The 20,019-nt window shown below is 44.4% G+C and overlaps 1 protein-coding gene across 5 annotated transcripts in view; it reads right to left on the bottom strand.

Moving 5' to 3' along the window:
- Positions 1 to 20,019, bottom strand: part of FOXP3 (forkhead box P3) — a 46,527-nt gene that overhangs the window by 11,319 nt on the left and 15,189 nt on the right. For 3 of the 5 annotated variants that reach the window (XM_075259689.1, XM_075259693.1, XM_075259694.1), the window contains exons 2-4: positions 5,540 to 5,689; positions 5,362 to 5,466; positions 457 to 649 (exon numbers count right to left, since the gene is read on the bottom strand). In XM_075259689.1, the coding sequence (XP_075115790.1) occupies positions 457 to 649; positions 5,362 to 5,466; positions 5,540 to 5,671 (430 nt within the window). In that variant the 5' untranslated portion in view covers positions 5,672 to 5,689. The remainder of the gene's footprint in view (positions 1 to 456; positions 650 to 5,361; positions 5,467 to 5,539; positions 5,690 to 20,019) is intronic. The other 2 variants (XM_075259692.1, XM_075259691.1) reach the window with 2 other exon arrangements.

The following is a 20,019-nucleotide window of genomic DNA, read 5'->3' as shown; positions in this document are numbered from 1 at the left end:
CGTAGAGGCTGCAGCGATCACCTGAATGTTTTGGTTTCTTTGACCAGCTGATCAATGGGGTCAAGGTGCCAGACCCCCAACAATTGCATATTGATAATAGATCATTATTATGTAACTTCTGGTAAACCACTTAAGACTGAGGATCCACCTTTCATGCGCTCCTGCACGTGCAGTTTTATAAACCGCTAGAAGTCTGGCAGTACGCTGAATTCAGCGCAATGTCGACTTTCTGGTTATGTGCACCTGGGCCGGAGATATCGGTGCCGTTAGTGCCCACCATCAGAAGGGCGTTCTTGACCATCTACACTGTATTGGGGGGGGGGGGACTCATTCATGCGTCATTCATGGGTGGTAAGAAACGCCCCCCTCTGACCATACAGGGCAGATGAGTAATGTCAGGCGGGACAATGGTAAGCTGTATACCTGCTTACATGGTTATATTTGTGCCACACTTACCTGGAGCCACAGCCTGTATTTGTTTGTGTTTGTTCATTACTTGTAAGTATCTTGAAGGCTGCAGGTTTGGTACTGATAATGATGATGATGACGATGAAGAAGAGGAGGAGGAGGATGAAGGCGATGGTAATGATGGTGAAGCAGAAGATGCCATATGTAGGACAGGAGATTGAGAAACAGAGTCTCTGGTGATCTGTGAGAGGAATGACAATGACTTAGCTGTGCAAACCCCAAAAATAGGTCTTTTAATGATAAAAAATGATGGGTCATTTTTATATTTATTTATATTGCTTAGTTTTATAGCGCCATCATATTCCGCAGCGCTTTACAGACATTGACAATCACTGTCCCTTATAGGGCTCACAATCTACATTCTCTATCAATATGTCTTTGGAGCATGGGAGGAAACTGGAGCGCCCAGAGGAAACCGAACATACAAACTCCTTGCAGATGTTGTTCTTTATGATACTTTATAAGGTTACCAAAATAAGACTTTGATAAAGATCAGACAGACAAAACATAGCCCCAGTCTTAATAAGATTTTTATTATAAGGGTCTCCTGACAAAAATAGCTAATCCAGGGGCCACACGGTGGCTCAGTGGTTAGCACTGCAGCCTTGCAGCGCTGGAGTCCTGGTATTCAAATCCCACCAAGGGCATAAAACCATCTGCAAGGATTTTGTATGTTCTCCCCGTGTTTGCATGGATTTCCATCCCATATTCCAAAAAAAGACATACTGATAGGGAAAAATGTACATTGTGAGCTCTATGAGGGGCTCACAATCTACATTTAAAAAAGCAAAAAAAAAAAAAAAAAAGCTAATCCTAAAGAGTCCTGCTGATAAGACTGCTCATGGTAAGTAGTCTGTAAGGGAACCCAGCAACTGCAGCACCCCCACAGGCAAAATGATGTATTACAGTCTCTATTGGGTCTGGGGAAGGAGGATAATGTTTCTTCTTGCGATGAACACGAAGGTGGCATAAGGAGCCCTATAGGCCAGGTATACAAAGTAACTTTCCACCAAGAAGAGGGGCAACTATCACCAGGGGTAGCTTCCCTATACATCCATATCTAACTCTTTAGCAGGTCTCCAAATATGAATAGTGATATAATCAAAACCTGGCCTGTGACATCACAATTACTTTCTTTATATGCTGTGATTTCATAGTGTTTATAATCTCTGTACTGTGACATCACTGTGTATATTATCCCTGTACTGTGACATCACTGTGTGTATTATTCCTGTACTGTGACATCACTGTGTGTATTATCCCTGTACTGTGACATCACTGTGTGTATTATACCTGTACTGTGATATCACTGTGTATATTATCCCTGTACTGTGACATCACTGTGTATTATTCCTGTACTGTGACATCACTGTGTATATTATCCCTGTACTGTGACATCACTGTGTGTATTATCCTGTACTGTGATATCACTGTGTATATTATCCCTGTACCGTGACATCACTGTGTATTATTCCTGTACTGTGACATCACTGTGTATATTATCCCTGTACTGTGACATCACTGTGTGTATTATTCCTGTACTGTGACATCATTGTGTGTATTATCCCTGTACTGTGACATCACTGTGTGTATTATCCCTGTACTGTGACATCACTGTGTGTATTATCCCTGTACTGTGACATCACTGTGTGTATTATCCCTGTACTGTGACATCACTGTGTGCATTATCACTGTACTGTGACATCACTGTGTGTATTATTCCTGTACTGTGACATCATTGTGTGTATTATCCCTGTACTGTGACATCACTGTGTGTATTATCCCTGTACTGTGACATCACTGTGTGTATTATCCCTGTACTGTGACATCACTGTGTGTATTATCCCTGTACTGTGACATCACTATATGTATTATCCCTGTACTGTGACATCACTGTGTGTATTATCCCTGTGCTGTGACATCACTGTGTGTATTATCCCTGTGCTGTGACATCACTGTGTGCATTATTCCTGTACAGTGACATCACTGTGTATATTATCTCTGTACTGTGACATCACTGTGTGTATTATCCCTGTACTGTGACATCACTATATATATTATCCCTGTACTGTTACATCACTGTGTGTATTATCCCTGTACTGTAACATCATTGTGTGTATTATCTCTGTACTGTGACATCACTGTGTGTATTATCCCTGTACTGTGACATCACTGTGTGCATTATTCCTGTACAGTGACATCACTGTGTATATTATCTCTGTACTGTGACATCACTGTGTGTATTATCCCTGTACTGTGACATCACTGTGTGTATTATCCCTGTACTGTGACATCACTGTGTGTATGATCCCTGTACTGTGACATCACTGTGTGTATTATCCCTGTACTGTGACATCACTGTGTGTATTATCCCTGTACTGTGACATCACTGTGTGTATTATACCTGTACTGTGATATCACTGTGTATATTATCCCTGTACTGTAACATCATTGTGTGTATTATCTCTGTACTGTGACATCACTGTGTGTATTATCCCTGTACTGTGACATCACTGTGTGTATTATCCCTGTACTGTGACATCACTGTGTGTATTATCCCTGTACTGTGACATCACTGTGTGTATTATCCCTGTACTGTGACATCACTGTGTGTATTATCCTTGTACTTTGACATCACTGTGTGTATTATCCCTGTACTGTGACATCACTGTGTGTATTATCCCTGTACTGTGACATCACTGTGTGTATTATCCCTGTACTGTGACATCACTGTGTGTATTATCCCTGTACTGTGACATCACTGTGTGCATTATCCCTGTACTATGTGTGCCCTGTGTGCAGTTATCCCTGTATTGTGATTATGTGTTATGCTCCTGCATTTATAGCTTTGTAGGATGCTAAAGTACTCAAACTAGTCCATTGATACAGATACTAAATATGGTGCGCCGCTCTTGCCTCTTCTGCATTAATCCAGGTCTAGAATCTGTTTATTCATCTCCGCCTAGGCTTTAGATGTCTCTGGTTATATATATCGGTTGTGTTTGCAGTCACCATTATCAGGAGCCTTCCTGTGTTTGTTGCTCTTGTGGCTTATGATTCAGATCACTATTAGCGACAGCCAAGACTTTGATGTAATAGACTCGGCAAACGTCTCTTTCCAGGAATAAGACAGGCAAATCATGACACAATCCTGTAATTGTTGATATAATGGACAGGGGTGCGCACCACCCACCTCTCTATTTGTCTTGAACGTTTCCTTTTAAGTTTGGAGTGGCTTTTATTATTTTATGTTTATTTGATGTTTTAATTGCAGTTGATCCTTAAAGGTGCAGTACACTCTAGTATGGGGATCATCCTATAGGAACGTGCCATGATCTTTAACTATGAAGTGGAGGACTGCTGATTAAAATAAACACCTCCATATGGTACAATGCAGATACTATGCAGATACAATATACATTTTATCTGATGAAACCGCCATGACCTCATAGTGGTGAGAAACCACAAAGTTACAGGCAGGAGAACAAGTGCCAAAAACACTTTGCTCAATATCAGAACAGATGTTGAACGTCTAATCTTCAAGATGATGCACATAAAATATGACTATCACACCCTGGTGCAAGCCTGCAGGGACATCCCCTGGCTGCTACCATATACAATATTGTGCAAAAGTTTTAGGTGGTTGTGGAAAAAATGCTGCAAGGTAAGGCTAGGTTCACACCTGTGCCTGGTCTCCGCTTGGTGAACTAAGTGCAGATTTTCTGGATGTAGCAGTGGCGTAACTAGGAATGGCGGGCCCCAAGGCGAACATTTGACATGGGGCCCCCCTGACCCCCACCTCTGTGCTCCCCCTTCCTGCACAAACCTTGTTTCTGCACACACTATTATGCCCCATAGTAGGCCTCTGCATATAGTATTATGCCTCATAGTGGCCCATACACACACTATTATGCCCCATTGTGAACCACCCATGAACAATTATTATACCCCAGACCCCAGAGTATAATGATCGGAGATACAAACATAAAAAACAATGTTACTTAACTCTCCCTGGATCCGGCGCACTTCCCACATATCTTTTCAATGTTGGACCAGACGTCACCTGACTCCAGCCGGCATCACGACGCATAATGACGTTGGCCTGGGTTAGGTGACGTCTGTGACACAACCAAACAGGCCAGAATCCTGCTGGAGCTCAGGACAGGTAAGTAACAATGTTTTATATGTTCCCCCACCTCCCCTGGACCTCCGATTGTTATATTCTGGGGTCTAAAAAGACCCCAGAGTATAATGATAGAAGTGTTTGTGGGGTTCACGGGCCCGTGGTCTCACTTACCGATCCCATCTCCTGATCACAGCCTCCTCCGGAGAAGGGGAGGCGCAGGCGGACGTGAGCAGGAGCGAGGATCGGTAAGTAAATAGGGCGCCTTACCTGCTGATGTTACTCCAGCAAATAATGGCCTATTAAATTTAAAAAAAAAAGACATCAGGGGCCTACCGGGCCCCCTAATGTCCTGGGGCCTGTGGCAGCCACTACTACTGCTAGCCTGGTTGTTGCGCCCCTGGGACATAGGCTTTCTCCAATCTTTCTGTCTCTTCATGTATTCCCAGACAGACTGGATGATGTTGAGAACAAGGCTGTATCTGTGGGGGCCATATCATCACTTCCGGGACTCCTCCTCTAAAGGGCAAAGGTCACACCAAATATTGATGGGATTTACATTTCTCTTTCTTTCATTCACTTTACATTTTGTTAATTCCGAAAACATTCTTATATTGCAACATTTTCCCATGCTGGCCTAATAATTTTGCACAGTACTGTATGCGGTCACCTGGAGTGCAGCTCTCAGATGAAACCGCCTTTACTTGTTGCATATTTGGCTCGGCTGAGTGTGCATGTGTTCTAAAGTGTAAGATTCCCCGGGCACTTACTGGATGGATGACCACAGCTTCTTTATTTTCATGAAGCAGAGCCCGCAGGTACGATGAAGAGCTGATAGTGGCTGGAGTGCTCACCATGATGTAAGGATGCTGCTGCTAACATAACACATGTATATTAGTATTGGTCAGTATTCACATTAGACATGTGCTCTTATTAACTATACATTACCTGACGTAACTGTGAGCTGACTGCAGCATTCCTGCGACTCCACTGACCAATCTGCACCTTTCCTTTTCCATCGGGCTGAGTATCACTCTCAGGAGATGACGTCTGCACAGTCTTGTCTTGGGAGCTAGGCATGGGGCCTTTTATCAGCTACTAAGGAAGGGTTAATGCAACACTTAATTTATTATTTTATAAACAGCATGAAAAATGAATGGTGTAATACACATGGGAGAACACTGGGGGCAGTGTAACACTGGCAATTCTGGCTTTTTGGACTATATAAGGCTGATCGAGACATTGCATCTTAGATTTGTTTCCCTGATTTCCATATGATGATACCTAACACATGTGATAAATGGAATGGACAAGTAAACATTAGAGGCACTAGGGCTACACTCAGACAAGTGAGGTGTAAAACGGCCATGAAAAACATCTTATTTATCACGTATTTATACCTGAAGGGCACCCGTTTTCATGGATTCACCATACGTTACAGTGTATAGAAGGATCCATGAAAACGGGCAAAAATTTCACATCTATGCCTAGCTCTTCTTATCTAAGTTATGAGCAGAAACATAAACAGAATGTCTTACCAAAAATGGTCTATTTTTATAAAGAATTTTTGATGATTTTATTTCTTTTACGTACTATATGCTGAAAGTTTCACTCTGGCAACTAAGCCTAAAAATAGACTTGACAGTTACTAATTCTCTAGGGGTTGTCTTTGCAGAAGTCTCCTCACTTACATTCCAGACACTACTAGAATCGAAGATAACACCTCTATAGATAAAACCACTGCCCCGTCATTGCATCCACTACTGACAATAGATGATGTGACAGTTTATCTACTCCACCCTCCTCGCTATAAAACTCTCCCATAGATCTCAATGATTCGGCTCCATACTATTGATACCTATGGCTATGACTGCGCTGTAAAGCGTATCACTAAGAGCTGTTAACTCAAGATGGCCGCCCCCTTAATCCTGCACAGAAAACAGAATTTTAAAAAAAGTACAATATGAAAATAAAACAGTTTAGAAAAAAAAGTGATAGATTTTCCTATCTGGTTTTAATGAAATAAATAAAAAATTGGCGATAGTTTTATTTTAAAGGGAATGTCCGGTACTGGAAAACTTTCAGATTTTTTGCTAAGAACAGCGCCACTCTTGCCCATGGCAGGTGCCTGGTATTGCAGCTCATTGAAGTGAATAGATTTCCGATATAAAACCAGACATAGACTTTGCAAACCGCTACACGGTACTTAGTAAACATTTTGGTACAGATTTTTACCATCTTATACGCTTTCACTCACTAATATAAGCCGAATATTTGGTAGCCCCCTCACGACAAGTATGTATGTCACTCAATGTGATGATAAACGCGACCCATTAGGACATCACGGCATGAATACTTACCCATCCACCGTGGACATTGCCACCTGTCTCCAGACAACTGCGCCTTCTACTACAAAGAGATCTAAAAAGCGACTTTCCATGGAAACTCCCCTCCCCCACCATAGAGCGGTTTTCCATTGTGACTGGTACGCCGGCTTGTCGAATACGTTTTTCACAACGTCATGTGTAGGTTTCTCTTGCCTGACCTCTGTTCTTACAGGAAATGGAGCCAACGTGGGATGTGTCTGTATCTACGGCTTCCCTTCCTGAGAGGCATAAAAGAGAATCTACATCTCTCTGTAACCTTTACAAGGAGTCGTCTGATATTTGGCGCAACATTTTTTTTTTGCGTTTTTATTTTTAGATAGATACTAGAAAAAACGGTAAAGATATAGTATGTGGAGATAAAGGGGTTTCCAGGCTAAATAATTGAAGACCTTAGGATAGGTTATCAATTAACGATTAGTAGGGTTCTAACCAGGGACGTTTTAATGCGTTGGGGGGCCCTGGGCAAACTTTTTGAAAGTGGGGCCCCCCAGTAACCCCCATAACTTAATATACTCCGCCCCTCAACCACCAATGTTACATAAAAAAAAAAAGTTAAATACACATGGAAACGCGTTCCCGCTGACCTGTAGACTCCAACTGTAATGTCTGTTACCCGGCGCTCATTGCGCTTCCCTGCCACAGACGTTATCAGATAACAGCTGAACAATGGAGCTAATAGCTCTGTGTTCCATTATAGTATTCAACCTCTATCTATGTCCTAAGGACACAGTTATTGTCTGCTGCCCGGAAAAATCGGGACATCACCCAAAATGTGGGACTGTCCCGCTCAATCTGGGGTAACTGAGGGTACTTTCAGTACTTACAAAGCACCGCACCGTACATCTGTATAGTAGTTGTGCTTGATATTGCAGCTGAGCCCATTTCCTTGAATGAGACTGAGCTGTGATCACACCATGTGACCAATGAACGCAACGTCACATTGCTTGTGAAGTGGAAGTAGGACTCAGGGAAAGCCAAACAACTGATCTGCACGGTTCCAGGTGTTGAAACCCCATAGTCAATGATGAGCTATTCTAAGCATCACATGACTGGACAGTTTGGTTTAGAAAACTCATTATGAAATATCATATCACGGCATTCTGAGGATCCGTCATTTGGGGCCTCCCAGTGAATTACACCCAAATATTGAGTATTATCTGACAACCTTATGATTGCTTTATAGAGTTGGGTTGTTGTAAAGGACATAAATCCGATACACAAAAAAACGCTGATCCTTCTTGACAAGCAGGACACAAACCCATTTCTATTGGCTGCCCTGCAGTGAACAGAGGATCACTAGGCAGAGACCTGACTATGGGGAAAGTGACTGAGCATGTGCGTCCACCAGCACTCAGCTCATTTGATGGACATGTACACTGCTATACACTTTGAACACCAGGTGGCGCTATACTATGTAAGTAAATATAACTTCACTGGCTATTTTTAATAGCATGTACATGGCAAACATTACTAATTTTTTATGATCCATACAATAAGTATGACGTTTAATGGTGGGGCACCCTCTTCACTGTTTTAGCATTTGCCATATCTGCCCACATTACTAGAAACAAATTGTATTAAACATTCAATAGATTTTCATTTTCTTCAAGCTCTCCCCTTTGCTGGCCATGGCCATAGATAAACATTGCAGCAAGATCTGCCATATGTGCCCCTCCAAGAGTTCAGTGTAGGGGTCATTGCTCCTTGTTATACGGCCAAGGAACCTGTATATATTTATTCTCCCCATAAATAACTGATTTTTTTCTGATGTTTTCAGTTTCCACCAATATGAAAAAATATTTCTAGGAAATTGCCCTTATTGTGGCCACTTAATATGACTAGATAGCATGAGCCGTACGAGTACTTTCTGTAACGTAAGGTGATCTGGAGTATGTGTCCTGGAGACACTAGGTGGCAGCTGTGGATCAAACATTATAAGGATGTATCATCTATAGAGATGAGCGAACAGTGAAATGTTCGAAGTTCGATTCGTAGCCGCTCAATACTCGACTGTTCGATCGAACATCAAACCCCATTATAGTCTATGGGGAAAAATACTCGTTTAGGGGGAAACCAATGTTCGATTCAGGAGGGTCACCAAGTCCACTATGACACCTCAGGAAATGATGCCAACACCTCTGCAATGCAACTGGGACAGCAGGGGAAGCATGTCTGGGGGCATCTAACACACCAAAGTCACAGTTTTACCCCAACATCACAGCCCATCAACTACACACTTTCCACACTCAAAAAACTCACTATGAAAGTGGAAAAATACCTGGAAATCTTTTTTTCCTCCCCAATAGGATGGACAGAAACCCAAATTTTACTCTAATGAAACCTTAACATGAACCCCTTTAAATCATGTTGCCCATGACAACCACAGATGGACTAGGCAATGGGAAATCCAACAGTACCCACCCTGAACTGTCAGTGTGTGTGTGTGTGTGTGTGTGTGTGTGTGTGTGTGTGTGTGTGTGTGTGTGTGTGTGTGTGATGTGGTAAGACCTTACAAAGTTCACTTTCCTGGCCCTTAACGTGAGCCCTTCCAAATTAAGTTAGAGGCCCATGAGCTGAGTTACCAGCAGAGATTGAGGCCCTTCAGGTGACTTCAGTCTTTTACCAGCAGAGTTTTAGGCCCTTTAACTTAGTTGAGCCTTGCACCAGCAGTGTTTTTGGCCCTTGGAGTGAGTTGAGCCTCTAACCAGCAGAATTTGGGGAAATCAGGGTGGATTGAGCCTAGAAGGATGAGAATTGTGCAACGCAGATGGTGGAGGAATATGAGGAGGAATTGTAGAGGTTGAGCGCAGACATGACAATTCATGTTGGGGTGCTTGACACTGGTGGGCACGAAAATTATTGGTCTATCCAGTGGCTGTTCATTTTGATGAAAGTCAGCTGGTCGGCACTCTCAGCTGATTGCGCTTATCCATCATGATAGCACCGGCTGCGCTGAAAACCCTTTCAGATAGCACACTGGCGGCAGGACAGGACAGCACCTCCAAGGCGTATAGGGAAAGTTTAAGCCACAGGTCCAACTTCAACACCCAATATGTGTAGGGCGCAGAGTGATCAGAGAGGACAGGGCTGTGGTCGGTCAGGTATTCCCGCAACATGTGCCCAGAGGCGTAACTACCATAGAGGCAGCGGAGGCGGCTGCTACAGGGCCCAGGCCATTAGGGGGCCCGGTGACAGCCGCTACCGCTGTGTTTTTTTTTTAAATAGGCCGTTACGGGCCCTATTCACTTGCCGATCCTGGCTGGGCTGGGATCGGTAAGTGACACCACAGGCCCCACAAAGGCTATCATCATACTCGGGGTCTTTGCAGAACCCCGAGTATAATGATGCGGCGGATCGGGAGAGGTAAGGGAACATAACAAACAGTGTTACTTACCTCTCCACGATCCTGCCGGGCCTCCTTTCTGACATCACATGAACCCGGCCTGCGTCCTGAGTCATGTGACATCTGACATCATTTCATAAGGACGCCAGCGGAGAAGACAGCGTAGGAGCCGGGGACAGGTAAGAAACAGTAATTTTTTATGTTTTTATTCCCCCGGGTCTCCGATTATTATACTCTGGGGTCTGAAAAGACCCCAGAGTATAATAATTGTTTATGGGTGTCCACTATGGGGTATAATACTGTGTGCAGGGGTCACTATGGGGGATAATACTGTGTGCAGGGGCCACTATGGGGGATAATACTGTGTGCAGGGGCCACTATGGGAGATAATACTGTATGCAGGGGCCACTATGGGGGATAATACTGTGTGCAGGGGCCAGTAAGGGACATAATACTGTGTGCAGGGGCCACTATGGAGGATAATACTGTGTGCAGGGCTTACTAAGGGACATAATAGAGTGCGGAGGAGGGGGTCGTTCGAGGTCTTCGACGTCGGTATCGGTTGGGGGGGGGGGGCATGTCAAAAGTTCGCTACGGGGCCCCGCCATTCCTAGTTACGCCACTGCGTGTGCCTATACTTTTCCCGCCTGGTGACACTAGACCAAACGACACTTGATGGAAACATCTCCATCATATTCTGCATCAATTGCTTGTGGCAATCATTAATGCAATTGGCCCTCCCCTCTACTTGAATAAAAGACAAGATGTTATTTTTATACCGGGGGTCAAGGATTGCAAATATCCAGTATTGGTTGCTCTCCATTATTTTGACTATGCGCTTGTCACTTGAAAAGCACCCCAACATGAAGTCAGCCATGTGTGCCAGAGTGTTACTTGGCAGGACTTTGCTGCCCCCTCCGGAAAGGTCACTCTCCATTTCCTCCTCTTCCTCCTTCTCCTCCTCCCTTTCGCCCCATCCGCGCTGCAAGAATGGGACACATTGAACTTCCCCGGTAGCCTCCTGTGTCACAATCATATCATCTGCCACGTCTTCATCCTCCTCCTCCTCCGTCATTAAACGCTGTGAAGCGGACAGGTGTGTGGAATTACTCTCCTGCTGTGACGGTTCTGCTGCTATCCCTGACTCCTCAGTGTGATCTGCGTTATCCCTGATGGCAATGAGGGATTCTCGCATCACACACAAGAGTGGGATTGTTACGCTCACTAGTGCGTCCTCAAAGCTGACCATCTTGGTAGACTCCTCAAACACCGGGATTTCACATAGGTCTCCCATCCATGGCCACTCATGGTTGAGAAAGTGAGGGAGCTGACTTTGTGGCACCCTAGGGTTTTGGAGATGGTACTCCATCACATGTCTCTGCTGCTCAACCACTCTGCTCAACATATGATATGTTGAGTTCCAGTGTATGGGGAGGTCGCACAACAGCCGGTGTTTGGGCAGATGTAGGCGTTGCTGGAGTTTTTTGAGGCTAGCAGCGGCTACTGTAGACTTGCGGACAAGCGCCGCACTTTCACCAGTAGCTCGTGCACATTTGGGTATGTCTTCAAAAAACGTTGCACCACTAGGTTAAAGATGTGGGCCAGGCATGGAACATGTTGGAGGCTGGCAAGCTCCAGAGCTGCTACCAGGTTCCTGCCATTATCAGACACGACCATGCCTGGGCCCAGGTGCAGCGGCTCAAACCATATTACTGTCTCATCGAGGATGGCATCCCTCACCTCGGAGGCAGTGTGCTGTCTGTCCCCCAAGCTGATGAGCTTCAGTACGGCCTGCTGACGTCTACCCACGCCAGTGCTGCAATGTTTCCAGCTCGTAGCTGGAGTCAATTTAACAGCGGCGGAGGAGGGTGTTGTTTTAGAGCCCCTGCCAGGAATGATAGGCGGGGAGACGAGGTACACCGGCCCAGTTTGTGACCCAGTCCCAGCCTCAACTACATTCACCCAGTGTGCCATCAGTGAAATGTAGCGTCCCTGTCCGCATGCACTTGTCCACGCGTCAGTGCTTAAGTGGACCTTTCTGCGAAGCGCGGATCTTAGGGCCCCCCTGATGTTGAGTGACACATGCTGGTGCAAGGCGGGGACGGCACACCGGGAGAAGTGGTGATGGCTAGGGACGGCATAGCGAGGTGCCGCACTTGCCATCAGGTCACGGAAGGCCTGAGTTTCCACAAGCCAGAACGGCAACATCTCCTGGGCCAGGAGTTTGGAGATGTGCGCGTTCAAGGCTTGCGCATGTGGGTGGTTAGCGCTGTATTTTTGCCTGTGTTGAAATGTCTGAGAGATGGTGGGTTGCTTGGAGGAGGCGCATGATGGTGCAGGAGAAGGAGCTGAGACAGGAACAGAGGAGGATGAGGGAGAAGTCCCCAAAGTGGTGGAGTCAGATGTTGCAGTGTCCTGGCTGGTGCTCTGGACTGCAGCGCCAGCACTGGCAACAGTGGGAGAGGCACGACGACGATTGTCCTGTGTTTGCTCTCTCCCACTGAGCCCAGTGCTTGGATTCCAAATGACGGCGCAAGGAAGTGGTCGAAACATTGCTCTTTTCAGAGCCCCTACTGAGTTTCGAGTGGCAAATTGTGCAAACCACACTATATTTGTCCTCCGCACATTCCTTGAAAAATCTCCACACCATCGAGCGAACGTGCCTTCGATGGGGGAGTTTTTCTGGGCTGGTTATGATAGGGAACATCTTGGGCCATTCTGGGTGTGGCTTGGCTTCGGTGAAACAGCTGACCTCTGCCTCTGGACATGCCTTTGCCTCTAGCTACCCTCCTTGGTGCTGCACCTCCCTCAACATCGACACTGCTTTCCCCGCTTGACATCCCCCCTGTCCAGGTCGGGTCAGTGTCCTCGTCGTCCACCCCCTCCTCTGCCAATTCCTCTCTCGTCTCCTCCTCCTGCACACCGCACATGGCATAATCCCCTCACATTCCCCACCGCGGAAAGCTGGGTTGTGCAGATACAGCCTGACTTAATTGCTGTGAATACCACTTTAGCGTTTGTGGGTAGACATTGTGCCAAGCTTGTTTGAGCTTCTCCCTTTAGTGTAGCTCTTACAAGAGCTGTTGTGGTTCTTCTTCTTTGCTATTCTTGCCTAGCAGAATCTAAAACCTTATTAGCCCTCAGCAGATGTCTGTCTCTAACTAAGTGCAAGCACAGAATGAATCGGAGCTGCTACCGCCTGTTTGTTTAAATCTGAGGTCACATGTCCTCAGCAGCCAATGGCTTTTTCCTAGTTTTTTCAATGCGTCCGTTGTCATAGTTCCTGTCCCACCTCCTCTATACTGTTATTGGTGCAGAAAAAGCGCCAGGGAAGGTGGGAGGGAAATCGAACTGTAAGTGCATTTTCAACGCGGTGTTCGTATGGAATCGAACAGTGCGAACAGCGTGATGTCCGATCGAGCATGTACTCGATCGAACGCTATTCGCTGATCTCTAATCATCTACCCTTTCTACTTTACATGTAGTTAATCTATTCTCTAAATATATTGTATCATTTATCTTGTACTGATTCTGAGTTGCCTGGACCTATTTTATAGCTGCATTCACAATTCTGTAGGCTTCAAATCCCCCTTCATTCCTTGCACACTTTGGTTCTTTTTATTTTGGGAACTGTACTTCTTATACAAGGCCCTGTACAGTAATGTTATAGGAACAACATTCCCCATTACAATATAGGCAACTGAGTTGACATCTATGTCTAACAGTCGCTACCAGCCCCTGGATCATGTGAGGCCCCAAATACAATATATTACGTTTCTAAAGGGCACAAGGTAGGTAGATTTTGCATTGGAGCCCAGGATCTTCAAGTTATGCCTTTGATTTGGCATTTTCCCAAAAACATGGGTGACCACCTGGAGTTCTGCAAGAGCAGACAAAATTCCTTTCTTTTTCTATTCAATGTGGACGGGCATGCTCTGTGTCTCAAGAAAGTGGTGTATTTAGCTTGTTGCATGTCTATGCCTCAAAGATGGGTTTTGTCATGTCCCAAAAGGGAGTATGGTTTTAAAAAGGGACTTATACATTCCAGAAAATTTTAAGGGTGCACAAAGAACGCCATTCTCCTGGACAATCCGCTATCAATGCTGACGCTGATCGTAAAAATGGTACTCCTTAGCTGGCTGATGTAAATGGAGCAGCAGTCAAGCATGTGTGTTGCCCTAGTGGGAGACTGAGGTTCCCTGGGCCCCCCATATGCATTGGACCTGGGGACACCCTCCAACAATTCCTAGGGGATAGTCCATAGTACCCTTCAAACTTGGGTGTCATCTGGTGGGCCATTATTGTGTTACAATCTGAGTCCTTTGATACCATGGTGGGCCAGTCCGACACTGGCTGATGCTGACTGTCACTCTATTCATCTCTAGGAGACTACCAAAAAGTCAAACAAAGTCCTCATCTATCTTTGTCAGTGCCATAAAACAAGCAAGCAAACAAGATCTACCGCGCCCGCATCACTTGATCAGTGAGGGTTCCAAGACTTATGGAGCTAGGTAAGTGGTATGTGCCATGAGGTCATGTTCATACAACAGAAAGGAAAAGAGATTTGAAGTGTAATTCCAGCAAAAATTCCTTTCGACTTTCTGTCCCTCTGGCTTTCCCCTACATATTCCCCCACCGCGATGTGTTTTGTGTCGCGGGTTCCGCCATGGAATCCGTGGCAAGATCAAGCAGGATGGTTATGTTTTTAGCATCCTGCAGCATTATTTACTTATTATTATATACAATGGATGGCAGATTCATGGCGAAGCTTGGCGCTAATATTGAGGTGGGATCTGTCTCAAAATCAGCGCCAAACTCCACCGTGTGAACATACACTAACTCTCCTGCAGCTATTATGTGAGACAGTGACTTTTTAAGTCAGAATCTGCCCTTAGAACTTTCCACAGAAGAGACAAGAAATCCTAAAAACATCATAAATCACGCAGCGCCCAACAATATGATGGTAGACAAAAGTAACAGGTTACTGTGACAGTTGCCATAATTTCTCTGACCTTCGTTTTACTACAACGCTTGCAAACATCAATCAGCTTACAGCGCTGTTCGGCCCTATTATGTGGTGTATTCCAATTTGCGTGAAAAGTGATAAAAATACATTTTTCGCATAATTCCCCAATCATTCCTCGGTTATTTAATCTCTAGCAATGGGTTGCACAATGTTTACTGGATAAACAATGTGTATTATAGCAAGCCACCTACTCGGTGCCAGAGAAATCTGAAGCACTGAGTATTTATAGGCTCCAAAGCAGATGGAAAATATGTACAAAAGGAAACAAAGAGCCCGGGAATGGTAATTAACTCCGAGGAGCCCGGGTGCTGCCTTCTCCTTCATTCCAGGCACTTAGGACTTGGCTGTGAAGCCACGTGCACTTGTATAACACAAGTGTGAGTGTGTTTGTAAGTGAGGCGTCTAGTGTGTGAGTGTAACTCTAAATACTATTATCAGGGTGCGCTTCAACGTTACGGACGGCATGTCCCGTCTACCGTATGTCAATACGCCTTGTAGCTATACACATGAATATCTTATCACTATATATTGTGCTGGAACCAGTTAAAGGGAGTCTGTCAGGTCAAAAATGTTTGATAAATCAATAATAGTATCATAGAGGTTCCTTTAATAGTCCAGAAGTAAATGAAGCAATGCAGAGATTATCCTCTTTTTATGGGTATATAAATCAGCGGGCAAGTGCATTGGGGGTATGGCCTTATTTACCAGATTTGCCTACAGATGGTCACAAGTGCTCTAAATGTCCTCTGAAATTGCTGCCTGATGTTGCATCTTTACCAGTGTTTTTCAGCTTAAGTGCGCATTTCATCTTCTCTGAGAACAAAAGGGTCAGGCATGTTGAAATTCAACATGTCTGACCTTTTTTTTTACCTGCCATCTGACATCTGTTAAGAGTCAGTCCCACTAGACTGACTTTCACTCTGAAAATTCTACTCTATCCATCTTGAGATAGACTTTTGGTCACACAACTCCATTTACACTTAGCTATAGAACTCTATGGAGCGGGGAGAGGAAGGAGTGAGCAGAAGGAGATAAGAGATAGCAGGACAAACACAGGTTTAGGTTGGGTTCACATCCAGTGTTGTTTAATCCGTTTATCTATTCCATCTTAGGGTTAAACAACAAAGACAGATCCGTCTAATCATGGACAGTAATAGATCCTGAAGGATCCCATTGACTATAATGTGGTTTGTTGGGTATCCACTGTTTCTCTGTGACTTTGCCAGATGCTTTCAGGACTTTTTTGGCTTTAATTTTACATGGACTATGCGACAGAGGCTTTAGACTGAGTCTCTGCCACAAATGTGAATATAACCTTTGTCTGATGCTGGAGCTAAACAGAAGCATTCTATTACAACCAAAGTACTTTATTGACAACAGTACCTATCAGTCATACTCTACATATGTCCTGCATGGTCCTTGAGCTGTTTCTGGCTGACAGAAAGATTATGGAGCAGATTCTCCTCTACTTACTGTGTAGCGTGTATGGCAGCTAGTCTATACCCATCAGGTCAAGGAGAACTGCAAACTACAAATAGAGCCTGCAGAGTAGAAAACTGCTAAATACCACAGAATACAAATGATATATAGCCAGAAATAGTATAATTCCTCATGCATACATACAGTGGTATTATTTATATTTAGGTTAAGCATGCTTTAGCTTTTTGAGCTGCTTTCTATGGATGTTAGCGGACATAGAGGGTAATTTTGACCTTTATTACATTGGCATTATATAAATAAATGCCACGGTCAATGACCTTACTAAAAATGTATGGAACTCTACAGCGCTCTGAATGGCCAACAACATCCTTTATTCTGTGCAGGAATATTTTTGAAGTGATGAGACCCTAAGAAGGAATGATGGCAGAGGCCTTTGGCTTTTTTGCCACCTTGTCGCTCATGTAGTGTCCTCTAGTTGGAAAGGATAGAGAGACAGCTGTCATGTATTGCTGTGCCTTGTTTGTTTTCCTTTGGCTGAAGCTAGTCTGGAGCGGGATCAGCTTTTGCACCTGTTTTTTGGAATGGGATTACCAGCTCAAAGTAAGGCATGTAGTGAAGGGCTGTCTGCCTCTGCCCCATTCGATTGATGGCATGCCAAGCTGCTCTTCTCCAAGAGTATATGTCTTGTGGCTAACCACCAACAGGCAGCGCACTTCAAAACACAGCAAGAAATCAGATACCCGTGTTATATGTCAGACGCCAGGGACAGGGCCAGCCATCTCTTCCAATGTCACTGCGTGCTGTGCACCAGCCTGTGAGCGTCTGACTGTACCTGGGGAATCACCACTCCGCTCACAAAAACAAGATTTTCTGTCTTTGTTCAATGAGATCTGAGCCCGTTGCCTTATCAGCGACCTTAAGTCTATCTTATTTTATCTCATTGTGATTTTTATGAGATTTTTTTATGCTATTGTAAATCAGCAACAATGAACTGCATGTAGTACAGGTCTGAATGGGTGTCTCTTACATTATGGTTCTCTGATACACTGACAAGGTTCCAAAATATTATAGAAATCCATTAAATATATAATAATGAAATTCACCTCCAATCCCACTGAAAGGGATCAATTATAGCATACTAGAATCTTTAGCAGGACATTTATGGTCTATAACAGGGGTCTCCAACCGCCGGTCTGTCGACCAGTAACGGGCCGCGGGGCATGTTGCACCGATCCGCGTACCGGCGGCGAGGAATCAGCAACACTGACGGGATAAGGTGATCAAAGTGCGGGGTTGAGCCGGGACCCGCTGTATGTCCAGGATACTAGTACTATACAGGACATGCAGCGGGTCTTGGCTCCACCCCGCACTCGCCTACCAAACTTTGGGCAACTACTGTACATTACACGTCACTTGTCCCTGTGATGTGTAATGTAGCTGTAGTGAGGCTGTAGTGAAGTTAATAGCAGCATTAGGAGTGATATCTGTCATCAGTATCCATCTTCATAACATTGTCTGTAATCAGTAGCCATCTTCATAACCTGCAGTGTCCGTCAGTTTGCACTTTCTCTTGTGTTTTCATATATACATGATTCTAATCTACACCCCCATGCTTAACCACTCATGATCCCCTTCCTTTAGTCCCCTTTCATTACTCATCCATAATTATGACATACAGTGCTAATCTCTGCGTATAGGGCTGTTTGTTTTTTTTTTGGTTTTTTTGGGGGGAGGGGTCATTTACTTAATCTGGTTTTCTTAGAATCACTGCTATATAAGCCAGCTATGGCCTCACTGGGGCACAGTCACATTTTACATCTATGTATGTGTGCAAGTATACAAAATAGTACTAACACACATAAACCTTTATATTTGATACATTAATCTGGGACAGTCCCACAGAATCTGGGACAAATGGGAGGTATGTATCCCCGCAGTCCCAGTCGGCGGGAAGTATGTCCTGGATTCAGCTAAACTGCATCCGGAGACGGAGATGAGTTGAATACAATGGTGAAGCAGGAGCTGTCCGCAGACAATACTTGCTTCACCACTGTTCCCCTCCCTATACTCCAGCCCTGGGAGCTGTAGGCACAACGTGATGATGTCACTCACATTGTGCCTATTACTCCCTTAACACTCCAGGAAAAGAGACAAAGCAGCAGGGAAACGAGGAGAGGTGAGTATCAGTGATTTTATTATGTTAAACTTCTTGGAGGGACATTAGACCGGGGAGAGATAAATGGGGACATTAAACTGTTGGCAGACACATGGAAGGGACATTAAAATGGGGGCAGATGAAGGGAGACATTAAATTGTTGGCAGATGTAGGGGATAATTAAACTGAGGGCAGATGAAGGGGGACATTAAACTGGAGGCAGATGAAGGAGTGGACATTAAACTTGGGGGGCAGATGGAAGGTGACATTAAACTGGAGGCAACTGGATTAGGACTTTAAACTGGGGGGGGGGGGGTAGCTGGAAGGTGACATGTCTGCCTATAATTGCCCCCAGGTTAAACTGGGGCACGAGGAGAGGAACCTCATACTGTGGTGTATTTGGAACATTATAATATGGGAGGATTATACTGTGTGCTGTGTCTTTGTGTACTGAACAAAGAAAAATGGGTAAGAATGAGCTGAGTCAATGTAGAAGTGGGCGGAGTTAAGTTTGCCTTTGCGCGCGATAGGTAGGGAGGCATGTAGATATATGAAAGTATGCATGTCTGTATGTAAAAGTGTACTTTTTCAGTATTTATATATGAGTGTGCTTATATGTCTGTATGCTTGTGTCAAATTGTGCCTTTTTGTCAGTGTATATAAAAGTGCACCTGTGTGTGTGAGTATATGTGTGTCTATGTGTTCACATGATGTGCTGGTTTTGACTCCCTGGTGTCATGACACACACAGGAATGCTTGGAGATACATTTGGCATTTCCTGGCCTCTGTTGGACCAGTGCAGGGATCGATAGGGGTGACAGTTTACAATTTCCATAATTACAACAATTTAGGTCTGTAAAACAACTGTGAGTATAATGTATCTTACACAACTGTGAGGATACATTACACAACTGTGAATATACAAGTCCTATGAAAAAGTTCGGGCACCCCTATTAATCTTAATCATTTTTAGTTCTAAAAGTGTTTGCAACAGCCATTTCAGTTTGATATATCTAATAACTGATGAACACAGTAATATTTCAGGATTGAAATGAGGTTTATTGTACTAACAGAAAA

This window comes from Leptodactylus fuscus, chromosome 11 (assembly GCF_031893055.1).
Source record: "Leptodactylus fuscus isolate aLepFus1 chromosome 11, aLepFus1.hap2, whole genome shotgun sequence".
Taxonomy (NCBI): domain Eukaryota; kingdom Metazoa; phylum Chordata; class Amphibia; order Anura; family Leptodactylidae; genus Leptodactylus; species Leptodactylus fuscus.
This window is presented reverse-complemented; position numbering and strand designations above follow the sequence as displayed.